The sequence below is a fragment of the Plutella xylostella genome, chromosome 4 (assembly GCF_932276165.1).
Source record: "Plutella xylostella chromosome 4, ilPluXylo3.1, whole genome shotgun sequence".
Lineage (NCBI taxonomy): Eukaryota > Metazoa > Arthropoda > Insecta > Lepidoptera > Plutellidae > Plutella > Plutella xylostella.
Window position 1 is genome coordinate 3,157,235 of NC_063984.1, and position 18,909 is coordinate 3,176,143.

Consider the following 18,909-nt stretch of genomic DNA (forward strand, 5'->3'; position numbering starts at 1 on the left):
AGTTTTCAGTAGTCTTGATTTTATATTTTGATCGATGATTGTTATTCGCTTTTTAGACAGCTTTTGATCACAGAATAGAAAAACATGTTGATGGATCGATTGTTTTTGTTTATATTTCAGATTTTTTTGAATCGCTCTGCTCTTTTTAATAAAGGGTATTTATTGCTTCTGATGCTGTAAATATACCTAAGTGTGATTTTTGATTTATATTAAACAAATGTCTGAAGTTCATAACTTCTGCCGACTATGTATGGATACAAAAGTTTTAAAGAATATGTTCGTGGAAAACCTGAGTTCTAAAATCTTTTCATGTGTGGAAATACAGGTAATTTTGAAACACAAACTATTTTTTATCATTCTGTGTAGAACCAGAGTTCATCTCCTTTGTTCTAGGTTCATAGATGGTTCATAGGTTCAATACATTCTTCTTTGTTCTAGGTTCATCCGGATGATGGCTTGCCTCAATGTATTTGTGTAAAATGTGAACAAAATATCAATAGCTTCTATAATTTCAAACAGAAATGTTCTGAAATAAATAATAAACTGAAGAGTTCTTTAGAAGCACAAGAACTGGATTCCAAGTCCTCAAGTGATGTAGAAACAACCATTAAAATTGAGTATGATTTTAGTAACAGTGATTTAAAAGACACATTAGAGTCATGGCTAGGAGGTGATGCTCGACCATTTAACCACCATTACCTAGAAGAAGAATTAACTAACCTAGAAGATGAAATAAATAGTTCCTTTTTAGACAAAAAACATACTTCTGAAGACAATATTCATGAAAGTAAACCATGTTATGAGAAAAAGCAGAATAAGAAAACAAAAGAACAAATTGTATATCAGTGTGAACTATGTGGTAACATATACAAAACAAGGTCTATCTTAGAGACTCATCTTAAATCTCACACAGGGGTGAAGCTATACTCATGTAGTGTATGTCCAAAGAGGTTTACAAGAGCTGCACACAAAATTGTCCACATGAGAGCTCACATGGGCATAAAGCCATATATTTGTGAAATTTGTGGGAGATCATCTACAAAAAGACAAGACCTAATCAGGCATTTACGTATCCACAGTGACGAGAAAAAGTACAATTGCCCCACTTGTGATAGAAAATTCAAAAGATCTGGTGATGTGCATGCACACATGAGGACTCATACGGGTGTGAGGCCCTTCCACTGCCCCAACTGTGACAAGTGTTACACATCACAAAGTGGATTACGAAAACATTATAAAACTCATTGTAATAGTAAAGCTTTTGTTAACAACCTCTTATCTAAAGCCAGTGCAGAATAGTTGAATAAGTTTAGTTTATTTATAAATTAAAGATCTCTTATTTAAATATTGTTTTAATTATTATAAATCTATAAAATTCATAGATACATCACTACCTTTTTCCTTTTTGTTAGCAATTCTTGATCCAAACTGTAAAGCTCTCTTTGGAAATGTTGACACTTCTATCAATCCTAGATGGAAAGCCACCAGCCTCAGCATCAGCTTGTCGCCAACTCCTGGGCCAAGTTGCACACTTGGAAAACATCTGAAAATGGAACAATTAAATTTAAGAGGCAACTAATAATAATTATCTATAAACTTCTGTAGGTAAGTACTAGGTACTATAAAATTGAGTACACATACTTAAGCCAAGGTTTTAATCCCAGGACATGGTTCGTAAAGTCTTCATCAAGATATGGCATTCTGGGCTGCCTGCCGTGGTCACAGATAACTCTGTTATCCCTAGCCAGGTTCCTGAAGGAGATTCTCTGCCAGTCTAACATCAGCTCTTTGTGTAAACCTGGCCATCCATGGTATTTGAATGCATTTCTGTGTCGAGAGTATCCACCAAATAGTTCATCTGCCCCAGACCCCAATAATAGTATCTAAAATAAAAAATTAGTCATTAAAAAATATTTGAGTGAGTTTAGGTAAAATGGTCTTCTGCTTATGGATAACAATGTACTTACATAAATATAAATCACATTAATTACCAGTGGGCTAAAATTAAATTTACTGCCTTTATAATGACGTTTAGGGTATAATAGAAAAATGATAAAACAACATACTCTACAAGGAGACACACCAGAGTCGTCCCGCCCCCGGGCTGCGAACCAAAGAGCTGTGCCCAGGCTCTCGTCCAGGATTGTCTGTCGTGGGTGCACCAGGTCAGCTATAGTTGACTTCTGAAGCTCTTGGAACTCATTCTTAGTAATATTTACTTCTCTAAACACCCATTTCCTACAAAACATAATTATATAAATAAAACAAGAAGATATTAAATCTGTAAGTAAGCATTTATGTATAAATACAATATTACCTTGATACACATATTTTCTGAAGTTCTTTCAAAGACTGTTTCCCGGTCAGTCTATCAGGAACATCATAATTGGCATTATGATCATCTTTGCTGAAGGCTACATTGATAAGATCAATAGGCTGGTCTTTGTCAACATATTTATCTGCTAAGAAGGCCAGGATGGTGCAGTCTAATCCCCCAGAAAAGAGAATACCAACTGTGCAATGATTACATTTAGAGGTACTATTCAGACAGTCCTTACATTTCTTAGGCTGTGTTTCTAGCCTAATTTTCACACTTTTCTCTAGTAGCTGAGTTAGCTTCTCAACCGTGTGCATTATGGTTGGGATTTTAAGAATATTTCTCATTATTGTAAGCTTACATGATGTGTTATCTTGGGCCACATTTTCAATAGCATTGATTATGTTTTCCTGTTACAAAAAAAATCCTTGGTAAGAATATTTAGTGAAAAAAATATTATTTTGCATTACCTAGCTAGTTGGTTCTTACTTGGCCCAGTTCTTGTGTATCATCAACACTAATGGTGAAGTCCTCATCTGGCCGGCTCTGTTGTTCCTGCAAGGTGTTGATCCAACTTGACAGTTTATACTCCTTCATCTGATTCTTACCCCAAGAATGGCATTCAATTCTGTTTGAATTCAGGTTGAGAACATGTATGTATGTTGCTGGAACTTCTATGCATTTATACTGTCTACCTGAAATTAGGTTGAAGCAGATACTATAAAACTAGGTTGAAGGCTTTATACAAACTCTTGTAAAACTAAATGATAATACCTATCATATTTTTAACTTACCCAAGACACTGCTGATAATTATGGATTCATTATTTTTATGAAACAACAGACTACTCCTTCCAATTCTATCTCTTGTAAAATATAATTCACAATTTATTTTGTCATAGTATATTAAACTGAATGGCCCCTTTAAAGTATGTAATGCTTTCAGAACTTGCTTCTTACAACTGTCTGCCTGGAATAAAATATAGTTAATGGTATTAATGAATCACAAATTTATATGAATATATTTTAGTTAGTTTTTAGGTTAGATACTAACTTCATTAAGTTTGTCCATAATCAGCTGTGTGTCGCAAATAGTCTTATCCCAGGTACAATCAAATATATCACCATTAAACAGTAGTACGCCAGAATTGGTTTCAAGGGGCTGTGGACACAGCTCTACCCCCTGCATCCACAGTACAGATCCTATGAAATTAAGCATATTTTCTTCGTTTCTCACTTGTAGCTGTAACTCTTTTGTGGAGTTAGGTCCTCTATTCTTTACCCTACTAATAATCACGTCGTCCTGCAATGAAAGGTGCGTTAATGAATACTAAAACCACCGAATATGATCTGAGTTTACTTGTGTTAATGAACATACATTTTTGACTGTGTTTTGACCAGTGCACATATTGCAAAATCCAAAGTTGACTTCACAAAAAATTCCACACATTTTAATATTTTTAATCTTATGTATCTTGAGAAAGGCAATATGGGTAATACTAATTAAAATTATCAATTTCAAATATTTGTTTACTACTTTACTTTTGAACAAAGTCAACAAAACAACGTCAACGTCAACGTGTAAACATGAATGACACATGCAGACATTGACAGGTATTGAACTTGTACGATTATTCGATTGGAAATTGGAAGATTTGGAAGTGTTGTACTATAAACTCGTGCTCGATATTTGCTCTGTGTGCTGGCTGGCAAAGACTAATCAAATTGACATTGACAAATACATATGTCAATCTATGTGTCAAAAGTGGAATTCTGGAAATTTGTTTTTATTTTAATAAAATTACGAAATAAAAACAACTAATACAACTATGTCTGAGAACTCAAAGTGCTGAAGATTTAACGTAAAATTAAAAGTTATCACCAGCGCCATGACGTCGGAAGAAAAGGAAGTAGAAAAAGATGTTGCCCAGTCTACAGAACATGATGAAGAAAATGAGAAAGTGGCTCTTCAGGAGTACATTTCTAACCTAGAGACTAGAATAAAACAAAAAACTGAACTACGTAATGAAAATTTAAACTGTGTAAGGCCGCCAGAAAACCATTTTTCTAAACTGGATTCAGGTTTGAAGAAAAATACAACATTTGTAAAGAAATTAAAATCTTTTAGCGCCACACAAATAGATAGCCTGCTGAAAGATTTTAGCGCCCTCAATCTTACAAAGTATATTTCTGAAGTGGCATCAGCTATTACTGAAGCAAAACTGAAAATGTCTGACATACCAGCTGCCATAACCCTGTGCTCCAAGCTCCACCGGACTTATGCTGAGTTTTCATCTAATCTGTTTGAGAACTGGCAGAAGATTTTGACCTTTAAGACTACAGATAAAATATCTAATTCATCAAAGCTACGAGTGGACATAAGATTCTATGCAGAGTTGGTCACTGTTGGTATATTTGTGAACAAGACGGGTCTTCCTCTACTGGGCAATGTACTGACTGTGCTCATCAACATGGACAAGGAAGACCACAATAACATTCCTATTCTTCTGTCATTTTGTAAGCATTGTGGGGAAGATTATGCTGGTCTAGTCCCTAAGAAAATCAGGGAAACAGCTGAGGTAAGAAACTGAAACATTATAACATAGCAACAAGACATGTTGTTGCTGCCTTTATTTCATTTATAAATACTGGTTTAAATATATGAAATATGTAATACAAATTTCTGTGTAATTGTAGAAAAACAACATCACAATACCAAGGAACACATTCTTGCCAGCGGAAAAGCAAGCAGTGGTGCGGCAGCTACTAAGGGACTATTTCTCATCTTTGACTAAACACCTCCTCTCCGAGAGGAGTCAGCTGCAAGCTCTGCATGTGGCCAACCAACGCACCCTGCACACCCGTGGAGAACTCTCCCAGGAGAGGAAAGACCAGCTGGAGCAACATCAGGTAAAGTATTGAAATAACCAAATGATTGTTATGTAGTTACTGTGTGTTCCATTTATTTTGATATGTAAGTTTTATGTGGATCAATACAGTGATAACTTTGCTCATGTATGTATCCCATTGTAAATTTTTCAAATTATGTGAACAAAATTCCAAGAAGAGCATCTAACTAATGATTTAATTGTTCTCATAATTTAAGTTGATTTGATTTGATAAAAGCTAAAATAAATCAAATAACTTTATTTCAGGCAATGTATGACAAGCTTTTGGCTGGAGCTCAAAGCTTTGCAGAAGTCCTTGGAGAAGACCTCGGAGAAGCAGGTGAGCCTCCAACGCTGTCTCTGGCAGTCACGGAGGCTCAGGGGAGCATCAGCCTCGGAGGCACTGAGGAGTACACCTTCCAGGCTGGAGCTGATCCGTGGCAGGATGAGGATACAAGAACCTTCTACACTAGCCTGCCTGATCTGAAAGTGTTCATGCCCAGTTATCAAATTAAAGAGGTGAATGTGATTATATTTCTTATGGAAGCTGGAAGCTTAAATTACATCATTTTTTTTTATTTTTTTTTCATATTTTGTTTGCCAACATGCAATCGGTTTAATATAACCATAAGCAGTTCATTTCGTGATTTATGATTGGCTTTGCAGGCATACCCTCCCATTGTCAGGTTGCCTTCTAATGTATTATTGGTCTATGTCATCCTAGATGTTTTTTCTTTTTAGTCTTCTGGTGGGTAAATTACTGGTAAGGTCAGTGGCCAGTTTGTTTGGGTGATTTTCAATCCTGTCTCGGTAGGTTCTTGTAAGTTTTGCCACCTCCTCTCTCACGGTAGGCATTTTCAAATATTCATGCACCTCATCCATTCTGGTGAACCAGGGTGCATTTACATAATGCATGGCTTTGAATACTCCGTTTTGAAATCTTTGTTGGATTTCAATATTTGTTTGGCTTGCTGTTCCCCACAGTTGAATACCATAGGTCCACACGGGTTTCAGGACTGTTATGTAAATCAACAATTTATTTTCAAGTGATACTCTGGATTTTCTACCCATAAGCCACTCCAGTGATCGGTATCTCTGATTTAGCTCGTGTCTTTTCTTCTGTATATGGCATTTCCAAGTTTGTTTCCTGTCTAAGTGGAAGTCCAGGTACTTTACAGTAGATTGATGGGGGAGCACTTCATTTCCAAGTTTCACTGGAGTTTCACTACATCTATTTGCTTGCTTGGGCCTTTACAAATGATTGTTAATTGTAATGTTTAAACTCTCCAAAACACTCCATAAGTACATCAGACACATATAAATTTGTGTTACATCATGTTAACAAAACTGTACCATACCATAGTAGTCCCAAAGAGCCAGGAAGGAGTCACAGAAGAGATGCTGAATAATGTATCCTGCAACGCCTGCACTCCTCCTTATAATAAATTCTTTATTGCACATAAAAACATGAGTACATAGGCGAACTTAATGCTAGTAGTATTCTCTACCAGTCAACCTTTGGTGATGACGAGAAAGTGATTACATATATGAATTAACCCATTCATATCGTACATTCCAGCCAATAGTCCCGAAGAGCAAGGAGGCCGTCACCGAGGAGATGCTGGACGAGGAGCTGAAGGAGCTGGAGCTGAGCGACGAGGAGGCCGAGCCGCCGCCGCCCGAGCCCGAGCAGGACGAGCCGCCCACGCACAGCGTCTCCAACAAGTATGTAGAGACTAGAGACTCATTCATTCATTCAAACATCTAATGGTAAATGGTTACTACATGTCGTTGACGCTGGCTGCTATTAACTGGCCCCGCAAGTCTGCATACATGGCAGCCCGGCCTGGCTGCCCAGCGCGCGGTAGACCTTCGGTTTGTGAGAGAAAAGTATAGATAATGTAACTGACAAACTGAAGCGCAGCAGTTTTCTGAAAATCCGCAATGTAGATGAAATCGACATAAAATATCCTATTTCGTCTATTTGAACCTTTAGATAACTCAAACTTCGGTTTCAGATACGCCCTTGACTCGTTTCTGAACGAGCTGCCCAACTGCATCAACAGAGAGCTCATAGACAACGCGGCCGTGGACTTCGTTCTAAATTTGAACACAAAGAACAACCGGAAGAAGCTGACGAGAGTTCTGTTCAGTGTTGCCAGGACGAGGCTCGATTTGTTGCCGTTTTACTCGAGATTCGCCGCCATCTTGTATCCGGTTATCCCGGATGTGTGCGTGGATCTGTGCCAGATGCTCAAACAAGACTTCAAGTATCATGTTAGGAAAAAGGATCAGATCAATATTGAATCCAAGGTACGTATGTAAGCCATTGATATAGTTAATAAGCCAACCTAAAGTTGACTGATGATGATGAATGGATGTAATGATCTTTTATAATCATTACCTAAAGGGATTTATTTGCATACAGATCTGCCTGAATTAAACAGGTGATTTGGCCATATACAATTTACTTACCAACCAGCAGTGTCTAGTTCACAATGAAAATATTATTTTCTTCCAGATAAAAGTGGTAAGATTCATCGGCGAGCTGGTGAAGTTCAGCTTATACTCCAAGATGGAGGCTCTGTACTGCCTGAAGGTTCTACTGCACGACTTCAAGCACCACCACGTGGAGATGGCGTGCAACCTGCTCGAGACGTGCGGGAGATATCTCTACTGCAATCCGGACACGCATCAGCGGACCATGATATATCTGCAACAGATGATGAGGAAAAAGGTATGTGGATTTCAACATTATTTTATTTAAAGAAACGCGACTCTACTTCTAAACCTATTTATGTCGCAAAAATGGTATAGTATAATCCGAACCATGGTGACTCTGTGTCTCATTCTGAACAACTTTTGTTCAACTTTACTAGTCACGTGACCAACAAAGTTTCCGCGAATCATCCCAAGTTCACTCCCTTTTAGCTTACTTTACGCATTTTTTTGCATCCTATATTGTACAAATCCACAGTGGCATTCCATTGGTAACAATAGCATCTATTTATTGTCCAAGCCGGCCTTATGTGCCTGCATAGTTCCTTCCTTTAAAATACATTCGATCTAATTTAGCGTCATAACTTGCTTATTCCTTACCCTTCCAGACAGTATCGGCGCTAGACTCGCGCTACGTGACCCAGATAGAGAACGCGTTCTACTACGTGTGCCCGCCCGAGGCGCCGGCGCAGCCGCGCGAGGAGGAGCCGCCGCTGCACCAGTTCATCAGGAAGATCCTGCACGAGGACCTGCAGAAGAGCAATGAGGAGAAGATATTGAGGTGGGTTGTAAACTGTTGTACGTGATCAAGCGTAATACGCCTTGTCTAATTAATAAAGCGTGAGGTTACATTCTAGGACATCTCAGTAGGTTTTTCGGAGGCTGTTGGGCCGCGCTATGCGGGTCGGTCGCTATGGATCTATTCTGGCTAATGCGCACACTCCTGCCTGTCTTATCGATCGTACATAGAAAAAAATATCCCATCAAAAACAATACTTGTCAAAAAAACCAAGTCTCGTAACTCATTTGTTCTACGCTAAAAAGTTGTGAGATCCATGTAATACCAAGTCTTATCCACGCACGCATATCAATCTTAAAAATCTTTAATGTTTTATATAAAGTTACGAGACTTGTTTTTTTGACAAGTATTGTTTTTGATGGGATCTCATTTGTTTTTGTATTTTTTGACAGTTCTACTTTTTTTTTCTTCTCGGTACCTTCTTGGTACGTAGGTGCGTTAAATTAGTTTGGTAGGTACATACCTACATATAGTCGTTTGCAATAGAATCCAACAATCATGTAAACAAATATGGCGGACTGACATTGACAGCGTATTGTTTATGCCCATAGTGATGTCATAGTGTTTTAATTTGATTAAATATATAAGCCATAGACTATAAAATAAAACTGATTATATATAAAAAAAGTGTTTATTAAAACCAATTTAAATGTTGTTAAATCATCACTATCAGAAGTGTCGCCGGTGACCGTAATTATAAATGGAACCACTGTGTCATCGCTTGCCGTGTCTAAAATGCCGTCGAGCTTTTTCATTTCTTCCTCTTCCTTTTTTCGTTTTGGTTAATTATATTAAGCTCTTGAAAAAAAAATATTGTATTCAAATAATATTAAATTAAAATAATTTATTAAATTAAAATTAAAAGATAACTTCAGATTACGAACAACACTAACTTTTCAATGACTTATAGAGTTCGATGAGTAAAAAACTAAGATGACAGCTTGGCAAATACTTCGAAATTTTTACGTTGCAAATGTTTTAACAAATTTAACTTATAAATACAAGTTAAATCGTGTTGAAGATAATGTGAAAACAATGGTGCGTTCGTTGAAATCAGACTATGTTCATAATTGATCGTCAAATGTATGTGATTACGGAGTAATCATGACAATTTGGTTTGTTTACATGATTGTTGGATTCTATTGCAAACGACTATAAATCGCAAACTTGAGGTAAGAATCAAGAATCTTTATTTTTGGCTACGTAATGTACGTAATGAATAAACGCAACTTTGATACTTCGTACTCCATCAAATTTCCCTAATTAAATTTCAACCTTAGTTTCCAATACATAAAGTTCATTGTACCTACATTAAGAAAATTTTACTATAAGTGGTAGCACTGGTAGCCTCATGTGCTTTGTCCGTAGGTAGGTAATCCATCCTTTGCGGATTTAATTTGCATGACGGGAATTTTTTGCTCGATTTGGCACTTTACTTGGTGGGGGCACTGCCGTGCCCCCAGATATGTGATTATGAAATTATTTAAGCAGTTATGTACCTATCTAGAAAACTGGAACAAAATTCAAAATTTTTACTCGAGTTGGTGGAAAATATTTTAGTTTTTCCTTGATTCATACACCAAACACTACTTATATTCCAAATTTGAAGCTTCTAGGTCTGCTAGAAGTGCCTTAGAATTTTTATGATCAGTGAGTGAGTGAGTGAGTGAGTCAGTGACAAAATTAAGAAACTTTGACCCGTTATAATTATTAAACTACTGTTTCAAATTTAATGACATTTTAAATATACCGTGTCTTTACAATGCTGCATGGTCATTGAAAATTCAGTCTTCTAGTTTTATCCACAACGAAGTTACAGGGGGTCGAAAATGGCCTGAATTGCTTCGAGAAAAGGATGGTACGGCCGTGCCGCTTTAGTACACTACCGTGCCCCCAGATATTTTAATTTATATTTCATTGTAAAATGACAAAACTCTAGTCGAAAGTCAACTAACACTACTCCCTATTCTGCAACGTTTACCATAGCCGCAATTTGATCTCCTTACGAAACAATATATAATGCATACCAATTACCTTCCCCCACAGACTAATGCGCAAGCTCAACTGGGAGGACCCGGACGTCTCTGTAGCCGGCATCCAACAACTGGCCGGGGGCTGGCGCGTGCGGGCGTCGGCGCGGCGCGCGCTGGCGCGGCTGGCGGCCGAGCTGGCGGGCTGGCAGGAGCACGTGGCGCCCGCCGTGGTGGACGCCGTGCTCGAGGAGCTACGGCTCACCATGGAGGACCCGCACCCCAGGTACACACACCTGCGGCCCACTGTACTGTACACAGCTGCATCTGTAGCGGACTGTAGCGGGCAGGCGCGAGCTGGCGGGCTGGCAGGAGCACGTGGCGCCCGCCGTGGTGGACGCCGTGCTCGAGGAGCTACGGCTCACCATGGAGGACCCGCACCCCAGGTACACACACCTGCGGCCCACTGTACTGTACACAGCTGCATCTGTAGCGGACTGTAGCGGGCAGGCGCGAGCTGGCGGGCTGGCAGGAGCACGTGGCGCCCGCCGTGGTGGACGCCGTGCTCGAGGAGCTACGGCTCACCATGGAGGACCCGCACCCCAGGTACACACACCTGCGGCCCACTGTACTGTACACAGCTGCATCTGTAGCGGACTGTAGCGGGCAGGCGCGAGCTGGCGGGCTGGCAGGAGCACGTGGCGCCCGCCGTGGTGGACGCCGTGCTCGAGGAGCTACGGCTCACCATGGAGGACCCGCACCCCAGGTACACACACCTGCAGCCCACTGTACTGTGCACAGCTGCATCTGTAGCGGACTGTAGCGGGCAGGCGCGAGCTGGCGGGCTGGCAGGAGCACGTGGCGCCTGTCATGATCTATGGATATTACGAAGAAATTGTGTGTCAGTTGTCTTACAATGTCTCACAAATAATATGTTTAATTTTTGTAAATAAAAGCCTATATTCTTGGTATCTCGTGCTTTATCAATTTTATTTACAAATAAAACAAACATAATGAGTCAAGTATCTTCATCCGGTGATTTTGCACGATTCTTGAGACCTGAGAGATTCGATGTAGATCCAAGTTCCACGGGAGCCGAGCTGAAGTGGCGGCACTGGAAAAAGGCGTTTGACAATTTTATATCCGCTGGAGACTCGCCGCTTCCGAACTCGGTAAAATTAAAAATACTAATAAATCACCTATCACCAAGTGTGTTCAGCATAATTCAAGACACCGACGACTATGAGGGGGCGCTGAAACAACTAAATAATACATACGTTAAGCCACATAACGAAATTCATGCTCGGCATATGTTATCTACGCGCAAGCAACTCCCCGGAGAATCAATCGATGAATATTTACGTGCTCTAAAGGTTGTGTCCCAGAATTGTAATTTCAAAGAAATAACTGCCGAAGGCTATAAAACAGAATATATTCGAGACGCCTTTATCTCCGGCATAAGCTCCAAAAGTATCAGACAGAGATTACTAGAAAACCTTACGCTAACCCTTGAAGAAGCTCACAACCAAGCTAGCTCATTAGAAATGGCCGATAAAAACTGTCAGAGCTACACTAATACCGCAAACTATGTACCCACCTTAAGCGCTGTAAACTCCGAAGTGCAAGAAAGTAAACCAACAGTGTGCGCTGCCGGACAACAAATTCACAAAAAATCATGCTTCTTTTGTGGCGGAAATGTCTTGCACAGAAGGTTCAAATGCCCAGCATATAATTCTGTTTGCCAATTGTGCTCAAAGAAAGGGCATTTCGCAAGTGTCTGCAGAGGAACTTCTACGGTAAACACCATAAATCCGCAGGAAGATGCAGAACATACGACAGCATTAATTTTAGCTGCCTCCCCTGCAAGTCTGAGCAAAGCCACTATCCCAGTTACCATTAACGACTCCCATGCAGATGCACTTATAGACACTGGGAGCTCCGTAAGTTTCATTAACCTTTCGCTAGCTGAAACACTGGGATTAAAGAAAAGAAAATGCCAACATCAGATAACTTTGGCCTCTTTGGATCACACTTCTTCAGTAGAAGGGATGTGCATTGCCACCCTTAAAATAAGGAAGCATACTTACAAGAAGCAACCTCTTTTGATTGTAAATCGACTCTGTGCTGATGTGATTCTTGGGCATGACATTCTGAAAAATCATTCATCACTGGAATTAGATTTTGGAGGAAATTTAGAACCACTTAAAATATGCAACGTGATGGCTGCCTCTGTACCACCGGCGACAATCTTCTCTAACCTCACATCAGACATAAAACCCGTTGCAATCAAATCACGACGGTATAGCGATGAAGACAAGAAGTTCATAGCAGAAGAGATAAATAAATTATTGGAAGATAAGGTAATAGAACCATGCGTATCTCCATGGCGCGCTCAAGTTCTTGTAGCTGGCGGAGGCATGCATAGGAAGCGTCTAGTTATTGATTATTCACTCACCATCAACAGATATACCGAACTCGACGCATTCCCGCTGCCCAATATAGAATCAATTGTTTCAGAGGTTGCAAAATACAACTACTTCAGCCAGATTGACTTAAAAAGTGCATATCATCAAGTACCTATACTAGAGAGCGAAAAAAAGTATACTGCCTTCGAAGCCGACGGAAATCAATATCAGTTTACCAGAATACCGTTCGGCGTCACTAATGGTGTTGCAGCATTTCAAAGAACTCTTCACTATATCATAACAACGGAGAAACTACCAGCTACATATGCATATTTAGATGACGTCACTGTCTGTGGAAATAATAAAGATGAACATGACGTAAACTTGAAGAAATTTATGGACGCAGTAGAAAAATACAAGCTCACTTTGAACAAAGACAAAAGCATATTCGGCAGTGAGTCCATAAATCTACTTGGCTACACCATTAAGAACAATGCGATCACACCCGACGAGAAAAGGCTACAACCACTTATGGATTTACCAGTGCCAAACGACACGGCTTCATTAAAACGTGCACTGGGAATGTTTGCACATTATTCGAAGTGGATAAGTAACTTTTCAGAAAAGATTAGCCCTCTTGTCAATAGAAATGTATTTCCCCTAACTCAACAAGAGATTGAAAAATTTGAAACCCTCAAGCACGACATTGCTAAATCTTGTTTAACTGCTATTGATGCAAAAGAAACGTTCACGGTCGAAACTGATGCTTCCGAACACTCATTAGCGGCGACTCTAACTCAGAAGGGTCGACCCGTTGCATTTTTCTCAAGGAGCTTAAATGATTCGGAACGCAGACAGAGTTCCATAGAAAAGGAAGCTGGTGCTATCGTAGAATCACTACGAAAATGGCGACACTACCTAATTGGAAAACATTTTATTCTTGTGACAGACCAACAATCAGTTTCATTCATGTTTAACCAAAAACATAGCAGTAAAATAAAGAACGAAAAATTGGAAAGATGGCGTCTAGAATTATCATGCTTTAAATACGACATTATATACCGCCCAGGAAAGGAAAACATAGTCGCTGACGCTCTATCAAGAGTCTGTGCATCAACAAACACGAACAGACTGATCGAAGCGCACGATCAGTTATGCCATCCTGGCGTAACTCGAATGTATCACTGGGTTAAGTCAAAAAACCTTCCATACTCGCTTGAAGATATTAGAGCCCTGACCGCAAGATGCCAGACATGCGCTGAAATAAAACCAAGATTTATCAGAAAACAAGGTGAATTAATAAAAGCGACCTCAACATTCGAGCGGCTGAATATAGATTTTAAAGGGCCTCTACCTACAAATAACAATAACAGGTATATCCTTACGATCATCGACGAATATTCAAGATTCCCATTTGCTTTCCCATGCAAGGATGTATCTGCTAGCACGGTAATAAGCTGCTTAAAAGAGCTATTCTGCATATTTGGAACGCCACTTTATATCCATTCTGACCGTGGGGCTTCCTTCATGTCCGAAGAGTTAAGAAAGTTCTTAATACCACTCGGCGTTGCGTGTAGTAGAACCACACCATATAACCCGCAAGGAAATGGACAGGTAGAACGTCTGAATGGAACTTTATGGAGATCTGTCCAACTGTCCCTCAGATCTAAGAACCTGCCAACGGAGAGCTGGCAACTTGTCCTCTCGACGGCTCTACATTCTATACGTTCGTTACTTTGTACGTCCACGAACACAACTCCTCATGAACGTATGTTCAATCATCCTCGAAGGTCACCGAACGGGGATTCACTTCCATCATGGCTGATGACTCCGGGACCTGTACTACTAAAAAAAAATGTTCGAAACTCAAAATATGACAACATAGTTGAACGGGTGCAACTTATTGAGGCCAATCCGGCATACTCGCATGTACAGCTACCGGATGGCCGTGAGACTACTGTATCAAACCGACAATTAGCACCTTTCCCGCACGAAGGCGATGCTGATGATGATGACACTCCCAATGACGATGCTGACGATGATGGCACTCCCAATGACGCTCCCGACGACGCTCCCGATGATGTCCTATCTGACGATGAAGAGCCTACGCCTGAACCCCGCCGCTCTGCCAGAGAGAGACGAGCGCCGACGTATTTAAGGGATTATGCTATAGAATAAACTGACCGGGGGAGAATGTCATGATCTATGGATATTACGAAGAAATTGTGTGTCAGTTGTCTTACAATGTCTCACAAATAATATGTTTAATTTTTGTAAATAAAAGCCTATATTCTTGGTATCTCGTGCTTTATCAGCGCCCGCCGTGGTGGACGCCGTGCTCGAGGAGCTACGGCTCACCATGGAGGACCCGCACCCCAGGTACACACACCTGCAGCCCACTGTACTGTACACAGCTGCATCTGTAGCGGACTGTACTGTAATATCTATCAGGCGTAGAATTTGTGCCTGGGAAGTATTACCAGGAAATAAATAGAGTATATCCCATTCCACGGGGAAAGACATCTGATACAAAACAAAAACTACCCTTATTCGAATGTAATAAGGGTTCTGTCAGATGTCTTTCCCCGTGGAATGTGATATAAATGCATATTAAACAATCAACATGCTATCAAAACGTCTCATTAGACTATCACTTCCTTGTTCCTTATTATCATATTATCATTGACTGCTGATGCTATCTCTCAATACTTCTGCCTCAGTATATCAAGCACTTATTTAGGTACATTAATTCCACTCTCTCAGGTACAACCAACGCCGCATAGCCACTGTTCGGTACCTGGGCGAGCTCTACAACTACAAGCTACTGGACTCGCGCGACGTGTTCAACGTGCTCTACTCCTTCATCACGTTCGGGGTCACCAACGAACACGGCGTGGTCTCCCCTCTAGACCCCCCAGACAACGTGTTTAGGATACGACTCGTCTGCGCTTTGTTAGAAACCTGTGGGGCCTATTTCAACAGCGGATCCAGCAAGAAGAGGCTAGATTATTTCTTAGTCTTCTTCCAGAATTACTACTGGTTTAAGCAGTCGGACCCGTACTGGACTGAGGAGAATAAGTTTCCGATTTACGTCAAGTATATTTATCAAGAGTGCCTGCTGAGTTTAAGACCGAAATTGACTTTGTTCACGAGCTGGCAGCAATGTAAAGACGCTATAGAAGATTTGAGGCAATCCTTATATCCGGATTTAGGGGAGGATGATAATTATGATGATCAAGGGGATGACAGCATGAACGAAGGCTTGGATACAATAATAGAGAGTGATGACGAAACTGATAACCCCAATTTGCCCGATGAGAGTTCAGATGACGATATGATGACGGAGAACACAGTGAATGAAGACAATGATGCAGTGGATGAAATGAACGATGAGCCGAGGAGGCCTGCAGCGAAACCTGTAAGTATTACTTTCTTTGTTATTTCGCAATATACTGTCGTAATAAATATCTCTATGAGTTATACAGGGTTGAAATCTACTTACAAGTAATCTAATAACATGAATGCTAAGTAGCGTTATTGTATTTAGGAAGAGCATCTCAAGTTACGGGTTTTCTACCTTTTTAAGCAGTATAGAGTTGAGCCTTGTTCTACTGTATATCTGAAGATAAATGTAAAACAAGCTTGTAAGACCTGACTTTGAAATAAATATTATTTACACACGAATTTCCAAAATGCGTAAAACAAAAATAGTTGATAATGACCTGGTTTCGGCTTACTTTTACTTTAATTTATCAACACTGTGTACTAAAAATACTTTTATACACATTTCAGGTGGAAGACGTGGAGTTCGAGTCCCAGTTCGAGCGGATGGTGCTGGAGAACATCGCGGAGAGACAGCGCGAGAACCGGCCGCAGCAGCGGGATATAGCGGTCCCCATGACCTGCCGGCAGACTACTAAGAAGACTTACGAGCAGTTATTGGTAAAGTGTTGATGGGTTTTTAGCTTGTTATGATGTATTAGGAGTCATGTCGTCCTCGTTTGACTCAAACAAAGTACGAGGCGACCCTTCTTCAAAAAACATAGTGGTCAGCACATTCAGCACGTCCTAGTCAGTTTTACGACTTTAACTATTATGAACATGAGATAGTTGCTATAATACCTTTTTAATCATCTACTGAGGATATAGGCAGGTTCCAAACAGCCCCACTGTTCTCGGCCTTTTATCTTCGCGCGCGATCCAAGGAATTTTACAAACGATGAATGGCCTCCCAGTTCTTGGTCTCGACTCGAGCATTCACATAATTCCACATCTGTACCTATCACGTTATCATTGAATAAGTCATAAACTAATAAGGCTTATCATATTTATATTATTTCTCACACACACGTTTTTCACCTTCCAGCAAGGCAAGGACGACGTGGAGTTCGTGCTGATGGTGCGCAAGGGCACGAAGCCGCAGTACAAGTCGTTCAGCGCGCCGCCCGAGCTGGCCAGCAACCTGCAGACCCAGGCGCTAGCCGACAAGCAGGAGATGGAGCGAGTCAAACGGTAAAATTAACTTCATGGAAGTAGAGTTGAAATAATCTCGAATTGTTGAATGATAGAAATTATTATGAATGTACATCTTCCTTCTTGTTTGAGCAAACATGTCTCGTGTTATTTCTTTCAGTATTCAATATTTACCAGCCCTTTAGGCGTGATTTTTTTAAGCTTTTAATACACCAAGATTTAATAATAATTTATGTCTTTCTCCAGCCTAACCCTCAACATATCTGAGCGTCAAGAAGAAGAGGAATACAGTGCAGAAACCGGCGGCGGTGGCGGCGGTGGCGGCAACCCCAACAGAGGGCAGCACGTGCGGCAAAAGTACCAACACCCCAAGGGAGCGCCCGACGCTGACCTCATCTTTGGACCTAAGAAATTCAAATAAACCTAGAATCAACGCAGGATTGATATTGATTTTAGTGCAGTGGGATGAAATTAAAGTAATTCCTCTGATATGATTCCACGGGTGGTATGCAGACGCTTCCATGCCTGCCGGATTTATGTGGGTTTTTATTAGCTCAGCAGCATTCTCTCATATTTTGTAAGTTTGGAAATTCAGATTTATACGAAAGTTAGAGTGTACTACAGCATGTTTCGAAGGGGGCTACGATATCCGAATAGTGGATGGCCCCTTTTTTGATACTATAGTATAGTCTTTATTTTCGGTCGCTTTACTTTTGCATTTAGAGAATCTTGGCATGAATCTATTGTATCCGATGCTAGAACTGAACCGTGAATGTGGACACTATGTAAATTAAATATTAAATCATTATTGTTACTCATTGCAGTCCCTTTGCAGATTGGATATATTCCGTTAAGTAACTCTTATATTGATTGTGAAGTTCATATAATGTGTTGTATTTTAAATAAAATAATTTGATTAATTAAATAAGAAGTTTTTATTTTGATTTCGAAGTCTAGCCCGGGCCGAACGGGGTTCAAACACCGGTTGAGGGCAGTCGGGGCAGGTTGTGGCTAGTGTTTTATTTCTCCTTGGTTGTGGGCAGACATTCGCTTTCCCCAATAAACGAATAAAACAAGGCGTGTGTGTGTTTGTATGGAATAAATGCATAAGCAGTATAGTGCCACAAACTTATCTGATCCGGTGAGGGCTCACGTAAATGTCTAATATTTCTTGATTCTATAAGATCGTAACTGATCACTGAGGTTAAGCAACAACTGGCACGGTCAGCCATTGGATGGGTGACCGATTTCAAGTGGTTCTTTTCTGGACGCTTCCGTGCTTCGGACGGCACGTTAAGCCGTGGGTCCCGGTTGCTGCTTCGGCAGCAGTCGTTAAGCCTAGTCAGAGGCCTTCGGGCGGCTTGAAAACATCTGACAGTCGGGTTGCCCACTTACCCGACAACTCTCTCAGCACAAGCTTGCTTGTGTTGGGGTCCACCAACCCGCACTTGGCCAGCGTGGTGGACTAGGCCTAAACCCTTCCTTCATTGGAAGGAGACCCGTGCCCCAGCAGTGGGGACGTAATGGGTCGTGATGATAAGATTTTAAGTTAGCGTAGT

The 18,909-nt window shown here is 40.6% G+C and overlaps 3 protein-coding genes across 3 annotated transcripts; 2 read left to right on the forward strand and 1 right to left on the reverse strand.

Annotated features, from left to right (window-relative positions):
- Nucleotides 1-42: 42 nt before the first annotated feature.
- Nucleotides 43-1,345, forward strand: LOC105393757 (oocyte zinc finger protein XlCOF8.4). Its single transcript, XM_011565555.3, has 2 exons — nt 43-325; nt 439-1,345. Exons 1-2 carry the CDS (start codon nt 218-220, stop codon nt 1,297-1,299), a joined length of 969 nt encoding a protein of 322 aa, XP_011563857.3. The 5' UTR covers nt 43-217; the 3' UTR covers nt 1,300-1,345.
- LOC105393756 (asparagine synthetase domain-containing protein CG17486) lies at nt 1,337-3,889 on the reverse strand. The gene is made up of 8 exons (XM_011565554.3): nt 3,695-3,889; nt 3,371-3,619; nt 3,112-3,286; nt 2,807-3,012; nt 2,318-2,727; nt 2,067-2,238; nt 1,642-1,883; nt 1,337-1,543 (listed from the first exon to the last, which is right to left on the reverse strand). Exons 1-8 carry the CDS (start codon nt 3,764-3,766, stop codon nt 1,360-1,362), a joined length of 1,710 nt encoding a protein of 569 aa, XP_011563856.3. The 5' UTR covers nt 3,767-3,889; the 3' UTR covers nt 1,337-1,359.
- A 156-nt stretch (nt 3,890-4,045) lies between these two features.
- LOC105393769 (regulator of nonsense transcripts 2) lies at nt 4,046-18,252 on the forward strand. Its single transcript, XM_048632304.1, has 12 exons — nt 4,046-4,895; nt 5,014-5,226; nt 5,472-5,723; nt 6,784-6,929; nt 7,223-7,517; nt 7,726-7,941; nt 8,312-8,484; nt 10,549-10,758; nt 15,641-16,295; nt 16,670-16,819; nt 17,244-17,389; nt 17,597-18,252. The coding sequence occupies exons 1-12, from the start codon at nt 4,206-4,208 to the stop codon at nt 17,769-17,771; spliced, it is 3,321 nt and encodes a 1,106-aa protein (XP_048488261.1). The 5' UTR covers nt 4,046-4,205; the 3' UTR covers nt 17,772-18,252.
- The last annotated feature ends 657 nt before the right edge of the window (nt 18,253-18,909 follow it).